The sequence below is a fragment of the Lycium barbarum genome, chromosome 8, assembly GCF_019175385.1.
Source record: "Lycium barbarum isolate Lr01 chromosome 8, ASM1917538v2, whole genome shotgun sequence".
NCBI classification, from domain to species: Eukaryota; Viridiplantae; Streptophyta; class Magnoliopsida; order Solanales; family Solanaceae; genus Lycium; species Lycium barbarum.
The window spans coordinates 69,784,870-69,805,610 of NC_083344.1; the positions used below are offsets into that span (position 1 = coordinate 69,784,870).

Genomic DNA, 20,741 nt, shown 5'->3' on the forward strand with positions numbered 1-20,741 from the left:
CATATCGTAAATCAACTCCCAAACGTCAATAATACATTCACAATATCATAACAATAGTCTTTATTTATCCACATTTTCTATATTTCTCAATTCACTTCCAATCACCCATATCCATGGTCATAGCACACGACTCCGTTCATTCATATACATTGCCTATCCCATGTTCTTAACATCATTTATAACATATCCATATCACAACACATCAAGAATCATGACTCAATTCAAGTTATTACTCAAAATTGCACTATTTCCACATTCATGACCCATTTTTTTCTATATCCTTCTACAATCCAAGTGTTTCAACTTTCAAATACCTTAAACAACATGAAAATACCATAAATCTTACCTTAGATGGTGTAGGGATGAACCTTGGGTGAAAACACCTCACTTGAGCAAAACCCTAGTTTCAACTTCACTTGGATTCCTTGCCTTGGATGAACTTTAATGGGTTCCTACACTTGATTCACTTAGATTGATGTTGTTGATCACTAATATCTCTTGAATTCTTGTGGGAGAAGTGTAGAGAGATGTTTTAGAGAGAAGGGGTGTGAAAGGAAATGAAATGAAATAAGACTTGGATCCCTCATTAAATACACCAAATCTGTCCCGACCAGTTCTACAGACCAACATACGGTCCGTATAATTTATACTGACCGTATGTCTGGCCGTAGATTTGGTCCAGAGAGGGGTGCCAATCTGGTCTGATTATACGTGTTATATCCCGCATTTTGTACGTTCGGATAATTCAAGATAATTGTGCGAAGTTAAGAGCAATGCTATGTTCTTGATCTTGTTCAATACATAAGTTGTTCACGAAAATATTGACGCGGAAATATTGACAAAGACTAAGGATAAAAAGGGAAATTCACAAGATGGCTTATGGTAATATGGCGGAAGGCTAAGGGTAAATTCGGAATTTGGAAAAAAATATTTTTCGTGAATTACAAGACTAAGTACAAACAAAGAAGAAAAAGAAGTGGGCTTGAATAAAAAGGGGCCATGTTGGCCGTGCACATGGGGTGGGCTTTGGCCCAATTGAATTAATTATCCATGTGTATAATTAGATGACCAAGTGGTCATATTTGTTTATTTTTAGAAACTTCAAGATAGAGGGCATGTGCCCCTCACATGCTTGTGGGAAATATATATATATGAATAAGTGGAAGAAAAATCTAGATAATTCATCTCCCTTCACAACTTAAGAGAAAAGAAAAGAAAGAAGGAGAAGGGGAGGGTATTCGGCCAAGCCATGGCCGAACCTAGCCCCATGGGAATTGACCACAAAAAAATTATTTTCTTATAGCCTTTCAACAAATTGGGAGGTCCTCTACGACGTGGTATAGTTGTTGGAGCAAGCAAACCATTCCTTTGGTGTTGTCTTAACCCTAGCCGAAAGTTGAAGGGACAAGTGGAAGAGGTAAGGTTCAATCTTCTTTTACATATGTTATGGATGATTTATGCATGTTAGAGTGTGTGGAAATGAATGAAATTCATGAAAAGAATGATGTTGAAGTTGTGGTCGTATATGTATAGTGTTGGCCGTGTATGTGTGATGTTGTGTAGAAAGAATGGATTAATTTTATTTAGTATGTTGGTTGTTGTTGTAATGCATAGAAATGGATGGAAAATTCATGAAAATATGCATGTAGTTGTTGTGGCCGAATGATGGGTGGTTTGGTAAGTTATGGTGAATTGATTCTATTTGACATTTTAGTAGTTGTCGATGTGGATTCTATGATGAAAATGATGGTTTGGTAACTTGAAAGGAAGTTGTCGAAGTGTAGGTTGTTGATCTAGTTCATGAATTTGAAAGTAAGGAATGTGTTATTGATGTTTTTATTTAATTTGGAAGGTTGCGGATTGTGTTGTGATAATCGGTTGGAACCTAAATAAAATGTCGTTGAATTATGCAAAACAAGTTATTAATGTTAGAATGCATTTTGAGTAAATTGTTGAAGATTGGAGATATGATTGTTGGTATTGTTATTGATAGTTTGGCCGAGTTGTATTCTCGGGTTTGTTGTTCTTAAATTGGCCGAGTTAGATTCTCGGGGATGTTGCATTTACAGGGGAAATGCTGCCGAAATTTCGGCAGAATATAAGTGAATTCATTTGAAAAACTAAGACAAGTATATGTCGATGAATCTAATGATTATGTCAATTCTCTTGAATGTAGATTAGCAAGTTTGGACAAATAAGCGTAGCTAGTTGGTCGTGGAATAGGTATGTAAGGCTTACCCTTTCTTTCTTTGGCATGTCCTAGAGCCACATAAGGTATGATATGATATGCATTTTGGGGTAATTCTACTCTTGGATTCTGAGTTTTGTCCCTAAAGAGTTTTGTATGTGTTAATGTCCGAAGTTTTGTTTAATACGTTTCCGAATGGCTTTCGAAAGACAATTGGTATGATTAATGTTTTGATTTTCGAATGATAGTACGTTTGATTATTCCGTTGAGTCTTTGATAAGTACATATGATTCTAAAAGTCATATTTGATTTAATCTATATGATATCCGAAAGATACTTGATATGATTATTGTTTCGATTCTTCCAAAAAAAAAATGGCTTCTGAAATGCTCGTAAAAGAATTCCGTAAGTATTAATGTCCCTAACTTTGGTATATGGTCTTGGATCGATTTGATCTATGACTATGATCTCTATGGCTCTCGATGTGCTTATGATGTTTGATATGTTTCTGAGTGGCATTCGAATGATATTTGGTGTGACAAATGTCTTGATTCTCAAATAATAGTTCGTTCGATTATTCCATCGAGTCTTCGATATAATTTGATATGTATACATGGCCCCAAAAGCTCCATTTGATTTGATCCATAACGATATCCGAAAGGTACTTGACATGATCATGGCTTTGATTTTCCAAAAATGGCTTCTGAAACGTTCGTAGAAGGTTCTGTACTTCAAACGCTCATAACTTTCTTATACTAAGTCGGGATTGACTCGAAACTTGTTTCTGAGCCTTCAGGTGTCGGTAAGTATACTTGACTATCGAGTCTTGATTTGTGTGCATACAGTTTCGCACTACTCTGTTCGTGCAAGCTTCCGTATGTCTTTCACTGAGCCCAGGCCAGGATATGTTCTCGTGCGTACTCCTCTGCATTGTTCACCGCATCCCTCTCACTTGCGGGTCGGGGCATGTTATATATGATATGATGACGGGGTGGTGGCCAGGATGGCACATTCACCGCGTCCCGCAAAAGAGGGTCGGGGCACGTTACATGCATATCTGATACATGACATTGGCATACATGATATATGATTCACCGCGTCCCTCACCAAGGGTCGGGGCACGTTATATGTTCACATGATATATGATTTACCGCGTCTCTCACCAAGGGCCGGGGCACGTTATATGCTTACATAATATATGATCTACCGCGTCCCTCACGGGAGGGCCGGGGCACGTTATATGCATATATGATATATGATTTTGTCATGCATGATTTGTGTTTGGAAAGTAAGCATTTTGGCATTCGGTACTTTCTGTACTTCTTCTGACATAAGATATCGGCATATATGATCTGAGTCTGGAAACAAACATTCTGATATTCTGGATCTGCACCATTTCTGACTTATGACCTCTGCATACACGCTTTATGATTGGAAAATAAGCGCTTTGGTAATCTGGATAATGTACTCACTCTTGTACTGTTTGCTTCGGATATGGTTCTGTTTTCTGTGTTTCATGCTTTACATACTCAGTACATATTCCGTACTGACCCCCTTTCTTCGGGGGCTGCGTTTCATGCCGCGCAGGTACACCCAGATAAGTTGAAGCTATTATAGAAGATGTCCCAGTGGAGACGGCAAGCTCCATTTTCTCCTGGAGTGTTGCCGAGTCAGAGTTTGTATGATATGCTTTCTGGATTGATGTTAGAGACTTTGCAGACAAAGTCGTGGGTATTGGTTGTCAGTTCTGTAAGCGGCTCCATCAGCCGATGTGTCATTCTGTATTATGTGATAAACTCAATTTGATTACAGATTTTATTTGATTTAAAAGCTTACTATACACTTCATCTTTATTTGATTTAAAGGTCCAAAGAGTTATGTGTGTAATAAGAGTCTGTGGGTTCGCTCGGCTCCGGATATGGGGTCGGGTGCCCATCACACCCTAACGGGATTAGGGTGTGACAATACGGTCCAACATACGGTCCGTATGTTTTATACGACCAGTATGTTTGGTCGTATAATCCCCAGTTTTTCGAAGTTCGTTCTCGTCGACTCGTTTGATCTCCAATCCTTATGGAACCTTCTTAGCACTTGTTTATCACCTCATTAACAATCTAAGGGACGTTATAACTCTTCTCCAAAGCATTATTAAGTCCTCGTTAACTTTTTACCCGCAATTCCTTTTCGATACCTATCGTAAGCCTTGCCTTCTCTTGGCAAACTTTCTTCCCTTTTCTCGAACGTCTTTGAAATTTTAATTAGGGTCATCAAATGTCATTCCTTACTTATCTAAATATTGTATACTCGTGCTCTTCGTTAGTCTATTCACTGTGCATCAACGGAAAATTTTCCGAGGTGTAACATCCTATGTGGAGTGCCCCTTTTTTTTTTCCTCTGGTGCTATGATGCTATCTCCAGTGACTGCCCAAGGGCAGTCGACTTTCTCACTGATTTTCCTCAGATTCTCCCATAATCTTTTCCTCCTTCTAGCCTTAGTTTTTGCATAAACAACTGTAAAACAAAAGCCTGTGTTAGTAGGAATAAATTTCATATTGAAAGATATTTGTTGTTTATGGTTAGAAAGAATTCATGCTTCTATAGTGTCTTTCCGAAAACACCATATTTTTCCATTGTTGTTAGCAAAACATTAGTGAAGCCAAGTTTTCTTTTGAAAAATTCAAGTTTGTCAGCTTTAAAAAAGGGCTCCTTGATAGTAACTAGATGGACTTTGTTTAAGTTGACTAACTTGATAAGTCTTTCAAAAGAGTTTTTGGATTTTGCACCCATAATATTCCAATCTATGGTGTTAAACAAAAAATTAATAGGGATGGGATCAATTTTTGACATCCTTCACTCTACTAGCAGAGTGATCAGAGTTAGTCTGTGGTCTCTTTTTCTTGGATTTGTATCTGCCTCTTCGTGAAAGCCCCCCTTTCTCAGTGATTTCCTCGAATTCCTTGCTCACTGCATCTTCTGATTATGTTTGATGTGATGTGATGTGAAGGTCTCTATGAGCTTGAAAGCAACCTCATCCTTCTACCTTTCCAAGTCGGAACTTGATGCACTTTGATTCTTCTTTCCTTTGTTTCCTGCTCCATTTTTCTCATTGCTGTCAATGTTTAAAATGATATCAATGGTTCTTCCACCTTGTTGATGCTGTCCCTGTTTGTTTTTATCCTTCTTTCCTACATTTTTTCCATTTTGATATTCTACTTCTTGAGATTCCTCTTTTTGTTGATCTTGACTCTTGTTTTCTGAGTAGCCAGTGTCCTGGTTTCCAATGTCCTTTGATTCCTCCACTTTGCTTTCCTCATCTGGTTGAGCTTGGATCTGTTTTTCTTGGTTGCTCTCTTCTTTCTGGCTACTGTCTTGAATTTTGGCTTTGTTTCCCTCTTTGGTCTTTTTTGCCTTATCCATGGGTTCCTTGAAGCTAGGATGTTTTTCACTTTCAAGTTTCTAGCTTCTTTTCTCTTCTTATTTTTCTTTTTCTTCTTTTCCTGCTCTTTCATTTTGGCCACTGTAGCAGCTTTCTTTTTGCTCTTTATTTCCTTCATCATTTCTTTTAGTTTCATATGCTCATCATGTTCCTTGCTGTTTATGGTTACAGCCTTTGTAGCGGCATTGCTAGAACTATTTTCTGGTGCTATAGGATTTTTTCCTCCCTGAAAAACCACATTAGTATTATCACTTCCCTGTTTCTCCTTATTAACCTTGTCTTCAGCCTTGGCCTTAGCTTCCTCTTGTTATTTTGCTTTGGCCTCCTTCTCTTTCTCTTTCAACTTTTCCATACTTTGCATTGAGCTATGTTATATCCCAATATCTTGCAATGTTTGCAAAACTTAGGGACTCCTTCATATTCAGTTTTCTGATAAAAACCTTTGAGGGGAGTGTTAGGGCTTTCCAGACCAAATCCAGATTTGGTTTAATTGAGGTTTGGTTAAGTCGACCTCAACCCTAACCTTTGCCATGCTTGGCCTTGCCCTGTTCTCTGTAGCATTATCAAGCGAAAGAGGTACCCCTAATGGACTCAAAATTTGTTTGACATAGTGCCATGAGTGGCAATGGAATGGTAGATTAGGTAGAAGAACCCAAATCGGCACCACTGGTGAATCCTCATTAGGAGAGAAATTCGGTGTCCATTTTTGGAACCACATGACCATTCCATCCACCTCAATGGATCGTTTGAACCAAACAGTTTGGAGGTCCTCCTCATTAAAAACATCATTGAAAACAGTCCGGTAATCAAAAGCCCATTCTCACTTCTCCATTAATCTTAATTCTTTCATCAAAAACAGATCTTACTCTCTCAATTTGAGGCCGAGTTCGAAGGAACTTACCTATAATAGTGTACTTACACTCTTTAGCCATAACTCCATAGAAGTAAGAGGATTGGAAGACTACCGCTGGACCGCCATTGTGCGACATGACTTTGGTTTTCACCGTCGGGTCACCCAATCTCTTTCCGATGGGCTTTGGTTTTATAGGAACAATTAGGGCATAAGCATAACCTTTTGGCAGAATTGTTACCCCTGGTGATAAAGCAGAGGTCGATGGGGGATAAATCTCCCTTGGACGTGCCGGTTGAGAGCTTGTCGGCGTCCCCATCGGCTAGTGCGTGAACACCACTCGCCCAGAAAGAGGGGAAATTTAGTCGTTGTTATTCCCGTTAGGAGAGTGTACGGAGAGTATTTTAGCTTCACGCTAAAAGTAATTAAAATACTAATTTAACAACCCAACCTCTTTTTTCGGTTAATAGCTCAATTTCATGTTTCAAAACTTCGTTAAAGTCAAATTTATCATTTAGGACTTGTTTGAGTGATTTGGCTAAGACCCAATTCAGATGAGGTTTGGTATAGCAAAAACCATATCTAGACAGTGCAGACTAATTAGAGACACAAATGTCCCTGAACCTAGTTTGTTAGTGAATAATGTGTTAAGTCATTTGGTAACGGTGAGAGTAGAAGTGATCCCAACTATTAACAAAAGGGGCAAAATTGGTCCAACTCGTGTAATTAAGGGGAAATTTGGCCCGTTGCGTTTTTTTGAATTTATGCGTAGAAGAAGTTCGTCAGTTTTGAGGGGTTAAGTGGGTTACTTGAGTAACGAACGACGAGGATTTTTTTGGGACCAAAATCAAACGGAGGGTATTGTCCCATTTCCAATAGTTGAAGGGAAAAATTAGCCCTTTTCAAAAAGTAAATGGGTGTCTTTTCAGAGAAAATGAATCTTGCATTCTTCTTTTAAACATTTAAGAGCAGTATTCCATAATTTAATCACGCATTCTGTATTTTCTGTAATATAACAGGTACTAATATATTTTGTCATTTGCGTGATTAATACACTGCTTAATATAAAATGTTTTCACATTGAATTCGATGTAAATAATAGCAGTATTGCAACAGTTATGGAGATATTAACTGAACGATAGATTAATAACAATGTCAATTAGTGATTGTGGCTGGTTCCCACAGTATGTGTAAGCACCATTATTCTTTGAAAAGGTAAACAAAAAGACTTCACAATTTTTGGGACATTGTTTACAGGCATGTTTTGCAAAGAAAAGTATGTATCCATATGTTTGCGAATTGAATTTAGGGGTGATTGTTCACAGGCATATTTGCAAAAAGAATAGTATGAATATATGTATGTTTTGTGTCTTCCTTCACAATCTGCACATTTCCATTTACAGCAACAATTATTAAATCAACTCCATCACCGTATGTGCGTTCTGCCTAAAGACCAAAGTCCTGTGTCCTTCACTGCTGCCTGGAAAAACAAAGAACGAACAAACAACAGGTTGCTCTCATTAAGTAATTCAGCTGCTACATTTCTAACATCCTCACTGTCAAAGGGTTTAAAAAATTCACAAGTCACTGGCATATTCTGACTTACAGGAGTTTTTACAGAGGGAAATACATTCCAAAAGCGCAATGTCTCGTCTCCTGCTCCAGTTACTATTGTCTGCGCGAGCACATTAAATTGAAACATAAGTACAATCCTTTCTTTCTCTGATAAAGTTTCAGAACAGAGTTTTTGCAGTACCTGGCCATCAGGTGACATGGCAAGATATAGGACGCGCAGGCTATGGCCAGTTAGAGTGGCAACCTGTCAACAACATGGTGATTTAATCAAAATACCCAAGCTTCCAAAATTAAGATGTAAAGGAATAATAAATGAAGAATAACTTAGATTACTTTTGACATTGAAGGATACTTCCACACCATGATTTGGTTTTGGGAATAGCCATGTGTGCTAACTATCTCATTCACATTTCTACTCCAGGCTAGATTGCATACCTACACGGTGCAGCATAAATGTTTTCAAATTTCCTATAACTTTGCACACAAAAACAAAAGAATAAATGTGATTCAGTATACAAACCTGGCTTCCTGTATCAACATGGTTCAACTGATTGCCATTGGTTGTGTTCCAAAAGCGAATGCATCGATCAGCAGTTCCTCCCCCTGATGCAAGAAGGCCACATTGGTGAGGAGACCAGGCAATGGCCTTCACAGCGGCAGTATGCTCCATTAGCTTCAAAACTGGTTGCTGAGATCTCTGATTCCACACTAAGAGCTGATCACCAACATACATACTTGTGCAAGTAAGTTTTTTGTTGAAGACAATGGTAAGATCAGCCAAATGTGTGAGTTGTGACAGTTATTACCTGATTGTCATTTCCCCCTGACGCAAGCTCTCTATCATCATGAGACCATTTCAACCCACATACCTGAGATAGATGACAAAAAGCAACTGCCTTAAAGATGCTATGCTTTTAATTGCTTTCAAGATTGTTTTCTACCAAAATTACCTCGGACTTGTGACCAACAAATTTGCTGACAAAGTCACTTGGAACGCGAACGTCATGCTGAAGGATGTTTCTGTCTCTGCTACCAGAAGATAGGATGCGAGAACTCCACGCGAGGACTCCAGTTCTTGTCTGATGTCCACCAAATGTTCTAACCTTTTTGCATTGACTTCCATCCCAAACCTGAAGAAAGAGGCAATCAGTCCCTATATATGATTCTATCTCTAGACAAATCAAGCTGGACATCATTGATTTGTGTTACCTGAACTTGGCCAAGACTTGTACCAATTGATATATAAGACCCCTCACGGGTCCATTGGACCGAACAGACGCTATCAGTGGGTCCTAAGTCGCACAACTTTGTCACCTATTGAGATGCAATATTCAATATTCAGTTGAAATAGTGGACTATATATGATACAAGTACAAAAAGCATTCATTCTATATACTCACTCTACTATTTGAGGCTGTCCATAAATAAACACAAGTTCCTAACCCAACAGCGAGGACATTCTGAGAGGACCAATCAACTAGGTTCAAATAGAAGTCATCTTGAAGTGCTGGTGCATCCAGAACCTGCAATTCAATTGTAGGATGCAAATCAGAAACTATGCAATTATGTGTTAACTACTTTGTTTATAAATCCATCGACCACTTTCAAGTTTCACCAAACCTACTTATTTCGCTTGCAATTCCTATATTTTATTACTACTTGCAGAAGAGATATCTATATTTATAGTGCGATAAAAATAAACCCTTCTGACTTGATACAAAGAGCTAGTCCAATTTCTCAAACTAGTCATGAGCTCACAATTTGAATAGATGAAAGCAAATACCTTGTGGGGTGTCTTGGGCACTTTCCTAGGTGGTTTAGGAGGGGTAGAAACCTCATTAGAGAGGGAACTGTCATGCCCCAAAACCGAAGGCGAATAAGGAGAATTAGGCCCTGAATTCTCAGTCTTGAACCTCAGCATATTCTTGCTAGGACTCATGGGAGAGCCTTTAGTACCTGCAGGAGAAGAAAAACAACCAAAATCAGCCCCAAAAAGCTCAGATTTCAACAACCTGGAATAAGCATCGTTGTTTCCTCCTGATCCCTCCTTCACCGGAGACGCCTTCTCCACCAGCCCAAATGTGTGTAGCCTCGACGAAGATCTACAAGGAATGAACCTGTCACTGCAAGTTGCAGATGATTTAGATGATGGTGATGATGACAGGTTCGATATAGTCCTAGGTGATCTGTTGGACATTGGGGAACCCAAGTTGGTTATTGTTCTTGATTGAAGCTTTGTGCTGGGAGGAGATGAAAAGGCGTCAAGACGAAGAGAGGTTTCAGACATTGTAGATGGAAGGTTAATTCCACTCTTTCTTCTTTGTGTTGTTGATTCCATGATTGTTTTCTTCTGTTTGAGCTTCGATGAGGGGATGGAAGACTGTATAGAAAAAATTAAAAACCTCTCTGTTGAAAAACAGAGAATGGAGGTAAGGGATAAGCCAGTAGGTAACGGATAGTTTTGTGAGAAAGGAAAGAAAATTTGATGAAATATTAGGAGCGCTTTTAAGTGATACACTCCTAACGGTTACTTTGTGAGCTTTGTGTTGGCGAAGCTTTTATTTTATGTTGTCTCGTAGGGGTTTGTGCCTGGTACGTCTCTGTTGGTCTTATTAACTCTACTTGCCGTTGCTCATTTTCGGGATTATTTTGACAGCTGAAACTAGTTCTAGCTTTAATATAGATTATTACTCCCTCCATTTTATTTTATTTAGCCCTTATACTAAAAATAGTTTTTTTACTCGTACGTTTTAGTAAATCAAGAGAAATTTACTACACTCCCAGCAGGGGCGGATCTACGTATATCCCAGGGTGTTCATCCGAACCCCCTCAGTCGAAAAATTACACTGTTTATATAAGGTCAAATTTTTATTTTATGTGTATATATTTAATATTGAACCCCCTCAATACAAACGAAAGGCGCAGCTCAGTGGTGCAGGGGGTTCAGAGTTGCACGATGCACGTGGATTCGAACCCCAGCAGCCCCGCTTGTAATATTTTTCTGAACATTTTATTTCAGCTGTTTCATTAAACAAAACGACGTAGTTTAGTAACGTTATATTTACTTAAAATAAATGGACAAAACGACGTAGTTTTGTAGGGGACAAGTCTAATTGGATTCAAATCCCTAAATAAGTTAAATATTAAACAAACCAAAGGTTTTCTTTCTCTTCTCTTCCGTCACTGTCACCTTTCTTTTTTTTTTTTTTTTTTTTTGCTCAGTTTTGTTTGCTGATTTAGCCATTGCTGATTGTCGACATCGTCCTCTCCTTAACGTCGGTCATCTCTCTGGTCTCCGTTCATGGCTTCTTCGGTAAGTTCTTAGTTCCCTCCTTTCTCCATTTTTTTTATCTTTTCTAAAACTCTATATATTTGCTTTATTGCGAGAATAAAATACTGGGTATGTTGTTGTTGTTGTTGTTGTTGTTATTTTGTATATTTGCTATAAAGTTTAGCTCGATTGCTTCAAATTTGCTCGGAGTGACTGAGAATTGGTCAGTTGCAAAATATTCTCTCTTGCTTTTTAGATTATACCCATGAAGTATTTTTTGTATTTGGAGATATGATAGTTGAAAATGTCATTCTACTAATCAGTTAATCATTTTGGGAAATATTATAATGACTCAGTTTAGTTTCATGTATAATTAATTAGTGTACTGTGTAGAGATTAGATTTCTTGCTGTGTTTAAATTACTTAGTTTAGGAAGAACAATTTATTCTAGGAAGAAGGAACTAAATGAGTAAAATTGTCTACAGAACTGTTTATTTCTTTTAAGTTTTAACAAAATTCTTATTTTTTACGATTCAGTCTCAACGTTCAGTGAAGAACTATTTTACGAAAGTACCGAGATCAAGTGTAGCTTCTTCTAGTCAATCTAACCAGGAAGCAAATGCCAACCATTCAGAAGTACCATTACCTTCTTCTCAAGTATTTGATTTGAGTACTTTAAATTATGATCCGGGTGAAAGAACCCCAATCTTGGACTATCATCCAAATCATCGTGATGTTATTAGAAGAGCATACCTTATTAATGGTCCTTGTCAACCAGGTTGCTTCAGCATGAGTATCCTCAAACGAATATTTCTGGATCAATGCGCCGTTTTAATTCTGAATGGTTTGATGATGTATATCATGATTGGTTGGAGTATAGTGTTAGTAAAGATGCAGTCTATTGTTTGTATTGTTATCTATTTAAAGGCTACAACACCAATCAAGGTGGGGGTGAAATATTTTCAACTGTTGGGTTTAAGAGTTGGCAGAAAAAGAAGAATCTTGGAAAACATATTGGTCTACCGAACAGCCCACATAACCAGTCAAAAAAGAAATGTCAAGATTTATTGCGGGTACAACAGTCTATTCATTTTGCGCTTGAGATGCAATTTAGTCAATTTAAGCATGCGTATTTGGTCCGCTGAAGTGCTTCCGTTGATGTAGTAAGACTTCTTATAACTCAAGGATCGGCATTTCGAGGTCATGATGAATCTAAATCATCACTTAGTAGGGGTAATTTTCTTCAAATTCTCTCATGGTATGCGAAAAAGTGTGATAATATTCGTGATTATGTACTGGAACATGCTCCTCAAAATGATCAAATGACTTCTCCAATGATTCAAAAAGATATTGTGAGTGCTTGTAAGATAGAAACAATTAAAGCTATTCTTGAGGAATTAAATGGTGACTACTTTACTTTACTAGTTGATGAGTCTTTTGATGTGTCAAGCAAGGAGCAAATGGCTATTGTCTTACGATATATTGATAGAAATGGATTTGTGATAGAGCGGCTTCTTGACATTGTTCATGTTCAAGATACTAGTGCTTTATCTCTAAAGAGGGCAATTGTTAATTTACTTGCTCAACATTCCTTAAGTCTATCATATGTGTGTGGACAATGTTACGATGGGGCAAGCAATATGCAAGGTGAGATCAATGACCTTAAAATGTTGATTAGGCAAGAAAGTAGATCAGCCCATTCCATTCATTGTTTTGCTCATCAACTTCAACTAACTCTTGTTGCGGTCTCGAAAAAATGTATTGAAGTGGGAAAACTTGTTGTGTTGGTTTCAAATATTTTGAATGTATTGGGATCTTCTTTTAAGCGTATGGATGAATTTCGAGATTCTCAAAAATAAAGAATTCAAGAGGCATTAGATTTGGGTGAGCTTACAACCGGTAGTGGCTTGAATCAAGAACTTGGTCTTTCAAGAGCTTGTGATACGCGTTGGGGATCTCATTTTAAATCTTTCAACAATTTTATTCTTATATTTGGCTCTATTCTTAATGTTCTTGAATCACTTGTTCTTGATGCACGATTATTGGATGAAAGAGCCAAGGCAATGAGATATCTTGAAGCTTGTCGAACATATGAGATTGCGTTCATGTTGCATTTGATGAGTGATGTTTTAGCAATCACAAATGAGCTTAATAAATGCTTACAAAAAAAGGAGCAAGATTTGGCAAATGCCATGTTACTTGTTGAAGTAGCAAAAATAAGGTTGCAAGCATATAGGGATGAAGAATGGGATTCTCTTATTACTATGGTGTCTTTGTTTTGTATCAAGCATGAAATTTTGGTACCTAACTTTGAGGAGCCATATGTTAGCTCTTTAAGATCACGAAGGAGACTTGGTGACAATAAAGTCTCTCATCATTATCGTGTTGAGGTATTTTCCAATATTATTGATTGGCAACTTCAAGAACTTAAAGATCATTTTGGCGAAGCGACGACTGATTTGCTTCATGGAATTTCTTGTTTGAATCCAATTGACTTGTTTTCAAGTTTTGATATTAGGAAAATAATGAAAATGGCTAAATTATATCCCGATGACTTTAATGAATTCAATATGGGTTCTCTTGAGAATCAACTTGCAAGTTACATTATTGATGTTCGTGATGTTGATGAAAGGTTCTCCAATCTAAAAGGGCTTTGTGATCATTCGAAAAAATTAGTTCAGACAAAGAAGCATTCAAATTATCCTCTTGTATTCCGCTTAGTGAAACTTGCTTTGCTTCTGCCGGTTGCCACTGCATCCGTTGAAAGAGCTTTTTCAGCAATGAAGTTTATCAAGAATGACTTGCGGAGTCAAATGAGTGATGATTTTTTTAGCGGTTGTTTGGTGCCTTATCTAGAAAAATATGTATTTGATAATGTTTCTAATGATGTTATTATTAAGACATTTCAAGATATGAAACCTCGTAGAGTACAATTGTAGAACTCCATGGTTCTTGCTTGTGTAGTCAAACTTAGTTTCTTTGTTTTTGCTTCAAAAGCTCCCAAGATTTTACTTTTGTAATATGGCATCTTCAAGTTGCCTTTCTTAATGGAAACTTCTTACTTTATTAGCTTTTGCTTAGTTTATTACCTATATTGTGACATTTTATTGTGATATTTTTCTTCATCATGAGCGGAGGTGCCTTCACCCAGCTTCGAGGTTTATGTACGCCTCAAGCAGGCCTTTGACAACACTATTCTAGCTTCGAGCATGATTTTTAGTATTGTCTGTGCAAGAGTGATGCTTGATTTATTATATAGGAATTAGTTCCTATGTGTAGTTCTGCTTTGATTTCTAACAATTTGCTACATTGATGACATTGTCTCAGATATAGAAGCTCTTCCGAACCATTTACGGAGGAAGTATGCCTTACTGCGTGATTTAGATAAAAGTCTGCAAGGTATTACTTATATTCCAAATTTTATATATTATTGGACTATTAAGGTTCTCTCATGCAAGTTAGTTGCTTTTTGACTTTCCATTGTTATGTGCTTCGTTAAGTATACTTTATGTATTTAAGTTATTCCTGATCCGACCCGCTCATTTGCCAACACAAGCGTGCTTATTTAATTTTTTGAACCCCCTGAATGGAAATCCTGCCTCCGCCACTAACTCCTATAAACAGAGGCGGATCCAAAATTTAAATTTTATAGATTCAATTTTAAGATTCTTAGCATTGAATTCAAATATTTTTAAAGTTGTGGGTTCATATCTACTATTTATTACAATATTAGTAATTTTTTACACATAAATTTAGACCCGCATCAAAAGTTTGGGGTTCAATTGAACCCCTACCTTGTAGACTATATACGCCTCTGCCTATAAAGGAAGAAGTGTTTTTACTAATTTATCCCCAATCAAATGTCTTGACAAAAAAGTAGCTCTATAGTGGTTTCTTGGTTATGTAAAACTTCACATATTTAAGTAAGCGTAAAATTGAAAGAAAAAACTAATGTTTTTTTTTATTTTGTGAAACACCACTTATTTTGAAACATAAAAAAATAAAAACACCACTTATTGTAAAACGGGAGAAGTACTTGTCAAATTAAAATTTTCAAAGCATAATTAATAAAATTAATTTAGTAAAATAAACCTCTAATAAGTATTTTCTTAAGAGAAGCGTCAAGTAAACATTAACCAAGTAAAATAAAACGAAGGGAGTATATATTTGCCTTTGTTTGTGTTCCTACAAAATGATGATTTTTTTAACTCTGTTCCAGTTATTAACAAAATGTTTGATTGAGCTATTTTTGTTGAGAAAAAAAAAATTAAAAATATTTCCAAATTCAGCGGTTTTTAGAGTTTGCAAATACAGTTGAAACTAACACTCCTTTTTCAAAAATTAAAAGATAAGAGTTTACTTGCAAACTAATAGTGCCACCTCAGCCTTTTGAGGGAGTTATTTTATTTATTGGTTTCCTTTGGCAAAACTTCTCAAAACAGTGTTGGAAGAAACTGTATCTGTAGAAACTCAATTAAACGCCATACTCCTCCGTCATACTTTACACTCTCTCCCATCCAAGAATCCCACTACTGGCAGAACGAGCAAAGCACCTCTTGAATTTTCCATTTTGGAATTGTGAGTCAGATGTTGAAATGAAACTAAGTTTAACAAAAGCTTTTCACATGTTTTTTTTTTTCATATGCCTTCCGCTTTATAGGTACAGACCTGAACAAAGTTCCCGAGTCAAAACGTGATCCACCAGTTGGGAATCTGAGAACCAAAACAAGGCAACTATAACAATTAGCTAGTCAACAACCTACTCATCCAACTTGTACAAATCCACATTTCGGCAAGACCTTGAAGGTAAACTCTTTAAACTATGCGGCTCCACTTTCTCCGGTGCCGGAAGGACCAGCACGATTAAAGAAGAACAAGAAGCCAGGCCATACAAAAGTTGCTTAAGTTCAAGTTGTGAAATACATCATTTTGAATACAGCAGAATAATTACCCTGTATGCGCAATGGTCTTAATGGTCCACTATTCATATATGACATAGCCCGCTGACTGTACTAAAACCTATGTAAATCGATCAGTTTCAACTTGAACAATTAGATAGTGTATCTGAACTTATATCTACGAAGCCAATTTTCACCTTTTTCATAATAATCCATTCTACTGAATGTTTGCTGCGGGAATTCCATAGCAGCAGCATAGGCCGAAGCACCATGCCATGCATCCATAATTGGATCTGTTGCTCTGAGAATCTTTATAGGAGTTCCACATGGCCTGATCATCCGAATTCCTGCTTCCAAGCGCTCAGCCATACCTGGGTAGAGACAGCTCCCGCCAGTCACAAGTATTGAACTTGTCATTTTATCCTCCAAGCCTTGTCCCCAAGTAGGCAACCTTCTCAATGACACTCCAACCATTTCATCCAACCCCGACTGGTCTATCCCAATGATGTTAGGACTGAATAGAACTTCAGGACATCTAAATCTTTCAACCCCAAGTATGATTTGAAAATCCTCCTTTGTTAGAGGACGGAAACGTGGCGCCTCTGAGGCAGAGGCTCCAGCTTCTGATCCTGGGAAAAATGTAGGGTCGATTTCCTGCACAGATATGTTACATCAGGATACGTCTAGTTACGAACAATCCAAACAAGACTTTAGTGTCAAGAAAATGAAGTGACCTGAAGCCTAGAGGAGATGCGAGCCAACTCAGCTTCATCATGATCTGGCTTATCATCGTCATCATCGTCATTATCTCTACTCATTAGCTTGTAGAGTTGCCAATCTTCATCCCTTTGGCCAAAAGTATCTTCACCTTTCCCTCTATCAAATGCTGCTGTGGTTAACAGGCGCATCCTCTCTCTTTGGGCAGCATTCAACCTCTCCCCACGACCGACACCTCCGGAAACATTATTATTGCCATTTGCATGGTTCCCGTTTGTCTTCAATCGCTTTCGCTGCTCAAGTTTTTCAGAGAGCTCTTTGTATTTTGCTCGCAACTGCTCCAAATAGCATTCTGGGTTTTCCCTACACAACATAAGATATATTTATAAAACAAAGAGATATTGAAATATGAAATATAGCACTATGCAGTAAAACTGTAAATTAAATGTTTCTGCCTCATCTTTATAAATAACTAACTAGTCTCTCCGAATACGCACGTTTATTTCATAACATCATTATAAGATTTTAATCATATTTCATATTTCAAGAATTTCTGAACGAGATAAAGGTAGTTTGACACACATTATTTGTAAGTCAATATTTGTTTTATAATTTTATTCATTATTTCGGTTTGGTAGATTCATAATATAGGAACTCTTTTTAGTGCTATCTACTAATAATTAAAGTGTTAGCAGTACTCAAGTATCTTTTGAAAGATGCATGGATCTATAGAATTAGATCATTCCATCTAAGTTATGTAAAAAATATGAAATTGATTTCACAACAAATACGTTAATACTCTTATTTATCCATAGTTATATCGTAATGAACAAACCATCCGCTAAAGGTATTTTAAAAATAAAAAAAAATAAAAAAAGGTGATACGTATTAAAACTAAAATTTTTAGAAAAAATAAAAAGAAACGAATAATAGTAATACTTAGACATATATTGACCAGGGGCGGATCTAGGTGTTCACCCGAACACCCTCAGCAAAAAATTACACCGTATATATAAGGTATTTTTTAAGCTTTTATGTACATATATAGATTTTGAATATCCTGAAAACAAGAGAAGAGGTTGGTTCTGTGGATTAGGGGGTTCAAAATTCACCTTGAGGTTCCAAGTTCAAATCCTAGGCACTACATTTTTATTTTTCGAATCCCCTCACTGAAAATCATGGATCCGCCACTGATATTGACTTTGGTGCAACACAATAAAAAACTAATGTGGACAAAGAAAAGAAGGAAGATATCATAAACGCAAAATTTTGGTTCAGTTTATTACCACAAAACTTGTTTAATTACTACATCTCGAAGATACTTTATACTTTCATCTTCTATTGCTTTTAGTATGCAGATGGAGAATGGCAGTAGCAGACAACCTTTGTTCCTTTGATTTTTCTATTTGTCGAAGATAATCTGTTGCATCCAACATTAGAAGTTCTTTGGTGATCATTCTTTTAACTGTGCCATGCTCGGCTTCTACAAAACGGTGCAACTTTTGGTGGAACAGAGTTAGAACAGGCGCGTTGCTTCTCTCGGTTTACGCTACATTTTTTCTTAACTTTTCAAGTTAGGGGTTCCTGCTTTTAATAGTGTAGAAACAGATATTACGGCGCATCATTGTAAAGAAGTTTAATAATGCTATAATAAGCTAGCTAAGTATTATGTGACAAGAAATACAACATACAGGCGCTTTTGTTCCTCAAGTTTCTTTTCCTTCTCCTTTTCTAACTCCTCCTCCAGACGCTTTTGTTTAGCTCGCTGCCGTGCTTCAGTTGTGGACTTCAGGAACACTTGTCTTCTCTTCTCCTTGAGCTATTAAGAAGTTTCAGCATTTTCATATCAGTTAAAAAGTTTTAATATAAAAAAATGATCTAGAAAATAAGTGGAAGATGATTTTGCACAAAGCTGGCCAAGAGTGAAGTGGAAGAGACAATTGTAACAATAAATTTAGTTACAGCAGCTCTCTTTTGCTTTAAATTTACTACATAAAGGACCAGCAGTTAAGTTCAAGAGACAAATCATATGGGAATTTCAGTATAAGATGAGCTATTAAAACATTATGATTTCATGAGTTTATTTCTCATACAAAGTGCATTAATGTAACACCATAATATTCAGAAAGTAAAGGGGACAAGACTTGGATATCGACTTCTTTACCATCACAAAGAATTTTCCGATATACAGTTACCCAACAACAGTGACTACCAATATGGAGATTTACGAGCATACCTGCTCCGCTGAAAGTTCATCATCAGGTATATCAATGAGATAATACTTCTCAGCTGCAGAAGCATCCGCTTTCTCTTCACTTGGAACTTGCTCACCCTTGGCCTTCCGAAGTGATTGAGTAACTTTTGCAAAAGCGGATTCCACTTCACGTTTAGAAGTATAACCTCTACTCGCAAGGAACGACACAATTTCGTCATCCCCAATGCCCTTCAACTCCTCCAACAGGAATTCCAACCCTTTTAATTCATTTTCAAGTTCATTTATTTTTGAGGATCTTTTCGCTTCAGCCATCTCACGCAATCGTTGACTTTGTTTCTCCTTCACAGCTGCCTTTCTAGCAATTTCTTCTTCTGATGGAGGCACTTCGGCTGGTGATGGAGTCCAAGGAAGCTGCCAACATCTGGTTTTTTCTTCAGCTTCCTTATCCCCCCTCTGTCACAACAAAATCAAATGTTTTACCTCCGGAAACCAGAAAAGAGAGGCTGGGCAAGAGATAAGTGCTAATTACCTGAAATAGTTGAACCTCTGAAGCATAGTCTGCAGCTATGTAACAGTGTTCCATCTTCAGTTCTTCAACCTTTTCCCATGTAAGCGTTGATCTGTTTAAGCATTTGAAAAAATGAAGCCTGAGAAGCAGCCAAAAGTTTATAGCAACATCATGAATTTCAAAGAACTATAACTATGGCACCTACATGTGATGAGGGTACTTGAGCGAAACAAGCTGCTTCAGATAATCAGTGACATGGTATCCACCAACGTTAGTTCGACAGCACGCTTCATAGACAGGTTCTCCATTTATAAACTAAAAATACAACAAATTACGTCATATATTAGTAGCATAGGTTGAGAAATGATAGCCTGCCGCTAGCAAAAACTGCATCATAAATTCATAATATGTCAAAGTAGAAATTAGCCTGAAAGTGTATGAGGTCTTACATTGATCTCTTTCACATACTCACCTGCACCAATTGAAAAATGGGAAAAGGGCCGAAATTGCCCTTCAACTATGGAAAATGGGTCAAGGTTACCCTTCGTTTGCCAATGGTCCCAAATATGCCCCTGACGTTAATAAAGTGGGTCATTTCTACCCTTAAAAACTAACAGACCCCCGTCTCATTTTTTAACCATTAATTTATAAAAGTGGAAAATAAAGACCCATGAACCCATCTAAGCCGTCCCAACTAAGTTGCTCGGAATCGGGTGCGGGTATCCGGTACGGGTACGGATCCGAGTGTCGGATTCGGCAAAATCTAATTTTAAGATTCGGAGGTGCGGATCTAGGTATGGATACGGGTGCGGGGGTTCGGCTAAGAAAATTCAAAATTATAAAAAAGATAGCTATAAAGATATGAAGCAACGAATATGAGACAAAAGGACTATAATATTGAAGGTGTGTCATTTCCCATGTCTTAAATCTATTTTATCTTTTATTTTGAGAAATCAAAATCTCAATTTTTCCCCCAAATTTGTCCGTGGACTCCGGTTGAAGTATCCGAGGTTGGTTGACCGAATCCGAGACGTATCCCACACTCGTCCCAGTCTTGTGTCGAGATGGGTTCGGCATAAAAAA

At 37.3% G+C, this 20,741-nt stretch overlaps 3 protein-coding genes across 4 annotated transcripts in view; 1 reads left to right on the top strand and 2 right to left on the bottom strand.

Moving 5' to 3' along the window:
* Positions 1-7,590: 7,590 nt before the first annotated feature.
* Positions 7,591-10,642, bottom strand: LOC132606178 (B-type cell cycle switch protein ccs52B). Its single transcript, XM_060319554.1, has 10 exons — positions 9,833-10,642; positions 9,450-9,572; positions 9,259-9,363; positions 9,000-9,179; positions 8,856-8,918; positions 8,570-8,764; positions 8,383-8,484; positions 8,231-8,293; positions 8,081-8,149; positions 7,591-7,954 (listed from the first exon to the last, which is right to left on the bottom strand). The coding sequence occupies exons 1-10, from the start codon at positions 10,385-10,387 to the stop codon at positions 7,901-7,903; spliced, it is 1,509 nt and encodes a 502-aa protein (XP_060175537.1). The 5' UTR covers positions 10,388-10,642; the 3' UTR covers positions 7,591-7,900.
* A 2,000-nt stretch (positions 10,643-12,642) lies between these two features.
* LOC132607868 (uncharacterized) lies at positions 12,643-16,060 on the top strand. The gene is made up of 4 exons (XM_060321943.1): positions 12,643-12,998; positions 13,182-14,155; positions 14,648-14,719; positions 15,981-16,060. The coding sequence occupies exons 1-4, from the start codon at positions 12,643-12,645 to the stop codon at positions 16,058-16,060; spliced, it is 1,482 nt and encodes a 493-aa protein (XP_060177926.1).
* A 144-nt stretch (positions 16,061-16,204) lies between these two features.
* The window catches only part of LOC132606180 (actin-related protein 5), a 33,828-nt gene continuing 29,291 nt past the window's right edge, over positions 16,205-20,741 (bottom strand). For both annotated transcript variants that reach the window (XM_060319555.1, XM_060319556.1), the window contains 6 exons: positions 19,864-19,973; positions 19,680-19,770; positions 19,172-19,603; positions 18,627-18,754; positions 16,953-17,298; positions 16,205-16,872 (listed from right to left, as the gene is read on the bottom strand). In XM_060319555.1, the coding sequence (XP_060175538.1) occupies positions 16,372-16,872; positions 16,953-17,298; positions 18,627-18,754; positions 19,172-19,603; positions 19,680-19,770; positions 19,864-19,973 (1,608 nt within the window). In that variant the 3' untranslated portion in view covers positions 16,205-16,371. The remainder of the gene's footprint in view (positions 16,873-16,952; positions 17,299-18,626; positions 18,755-19,171; positions 19,604-19,679; positions 19,771-19,863; positions 19,974-20,741) is intronic.

What these genes read in the sequence shown, in the direction of transcription:
- LOC132606178 (XM_060319554.1), bottom strand. Translation starts at nt 10,387, where the DNA reads ATGGAATCAACAACACAAAGAAGAAAGAGTGGAATTAACCTTCCATCT. An exon ending in CAAGTCTTGGCCAAGTTCAG is followed by an intron (nt 9,180 to 9,258) that starts GTAACACAAATC and finishes CTCTTTCTTCAG; the next exon opens with GTTTGGGATGGAAGTCAATG. An exon ending in AGTATCCTTCAATGTCAAAA is followed by an intron (nt 8,294 to 8,382) that starts GTAATCTAAGTT and finishes TGTTGTTGACAG; the next exon opens with GTTGCCACTCTAACTGGCCA.
- LOC132607868 (XM_060321943.1), top strand. Translation starts at nt 12,643, where the DNA reads ATGACTTCTCCAATGATTCAAAAAGATATTGTGAGTGCTTGTAAGATA. An exon ending in GACCTTAAAATGTTGATTAG is followed by an intron (nt 12,999 to 13,181) that starts GCAAGAAAGTAG and finishes TCAAAAATAAAG; the next exon opens with AATTCAAGAGGCATTAGATT. An exon ending in TTTAGATAAAAGTCTGCAAG is followed by an intron (nt 14,720 to 15,980) that starts GTATTACTTATA and finishes TCCGCTTTATAG; the next exon opens with GTACAGACCTGAACAAAGTT.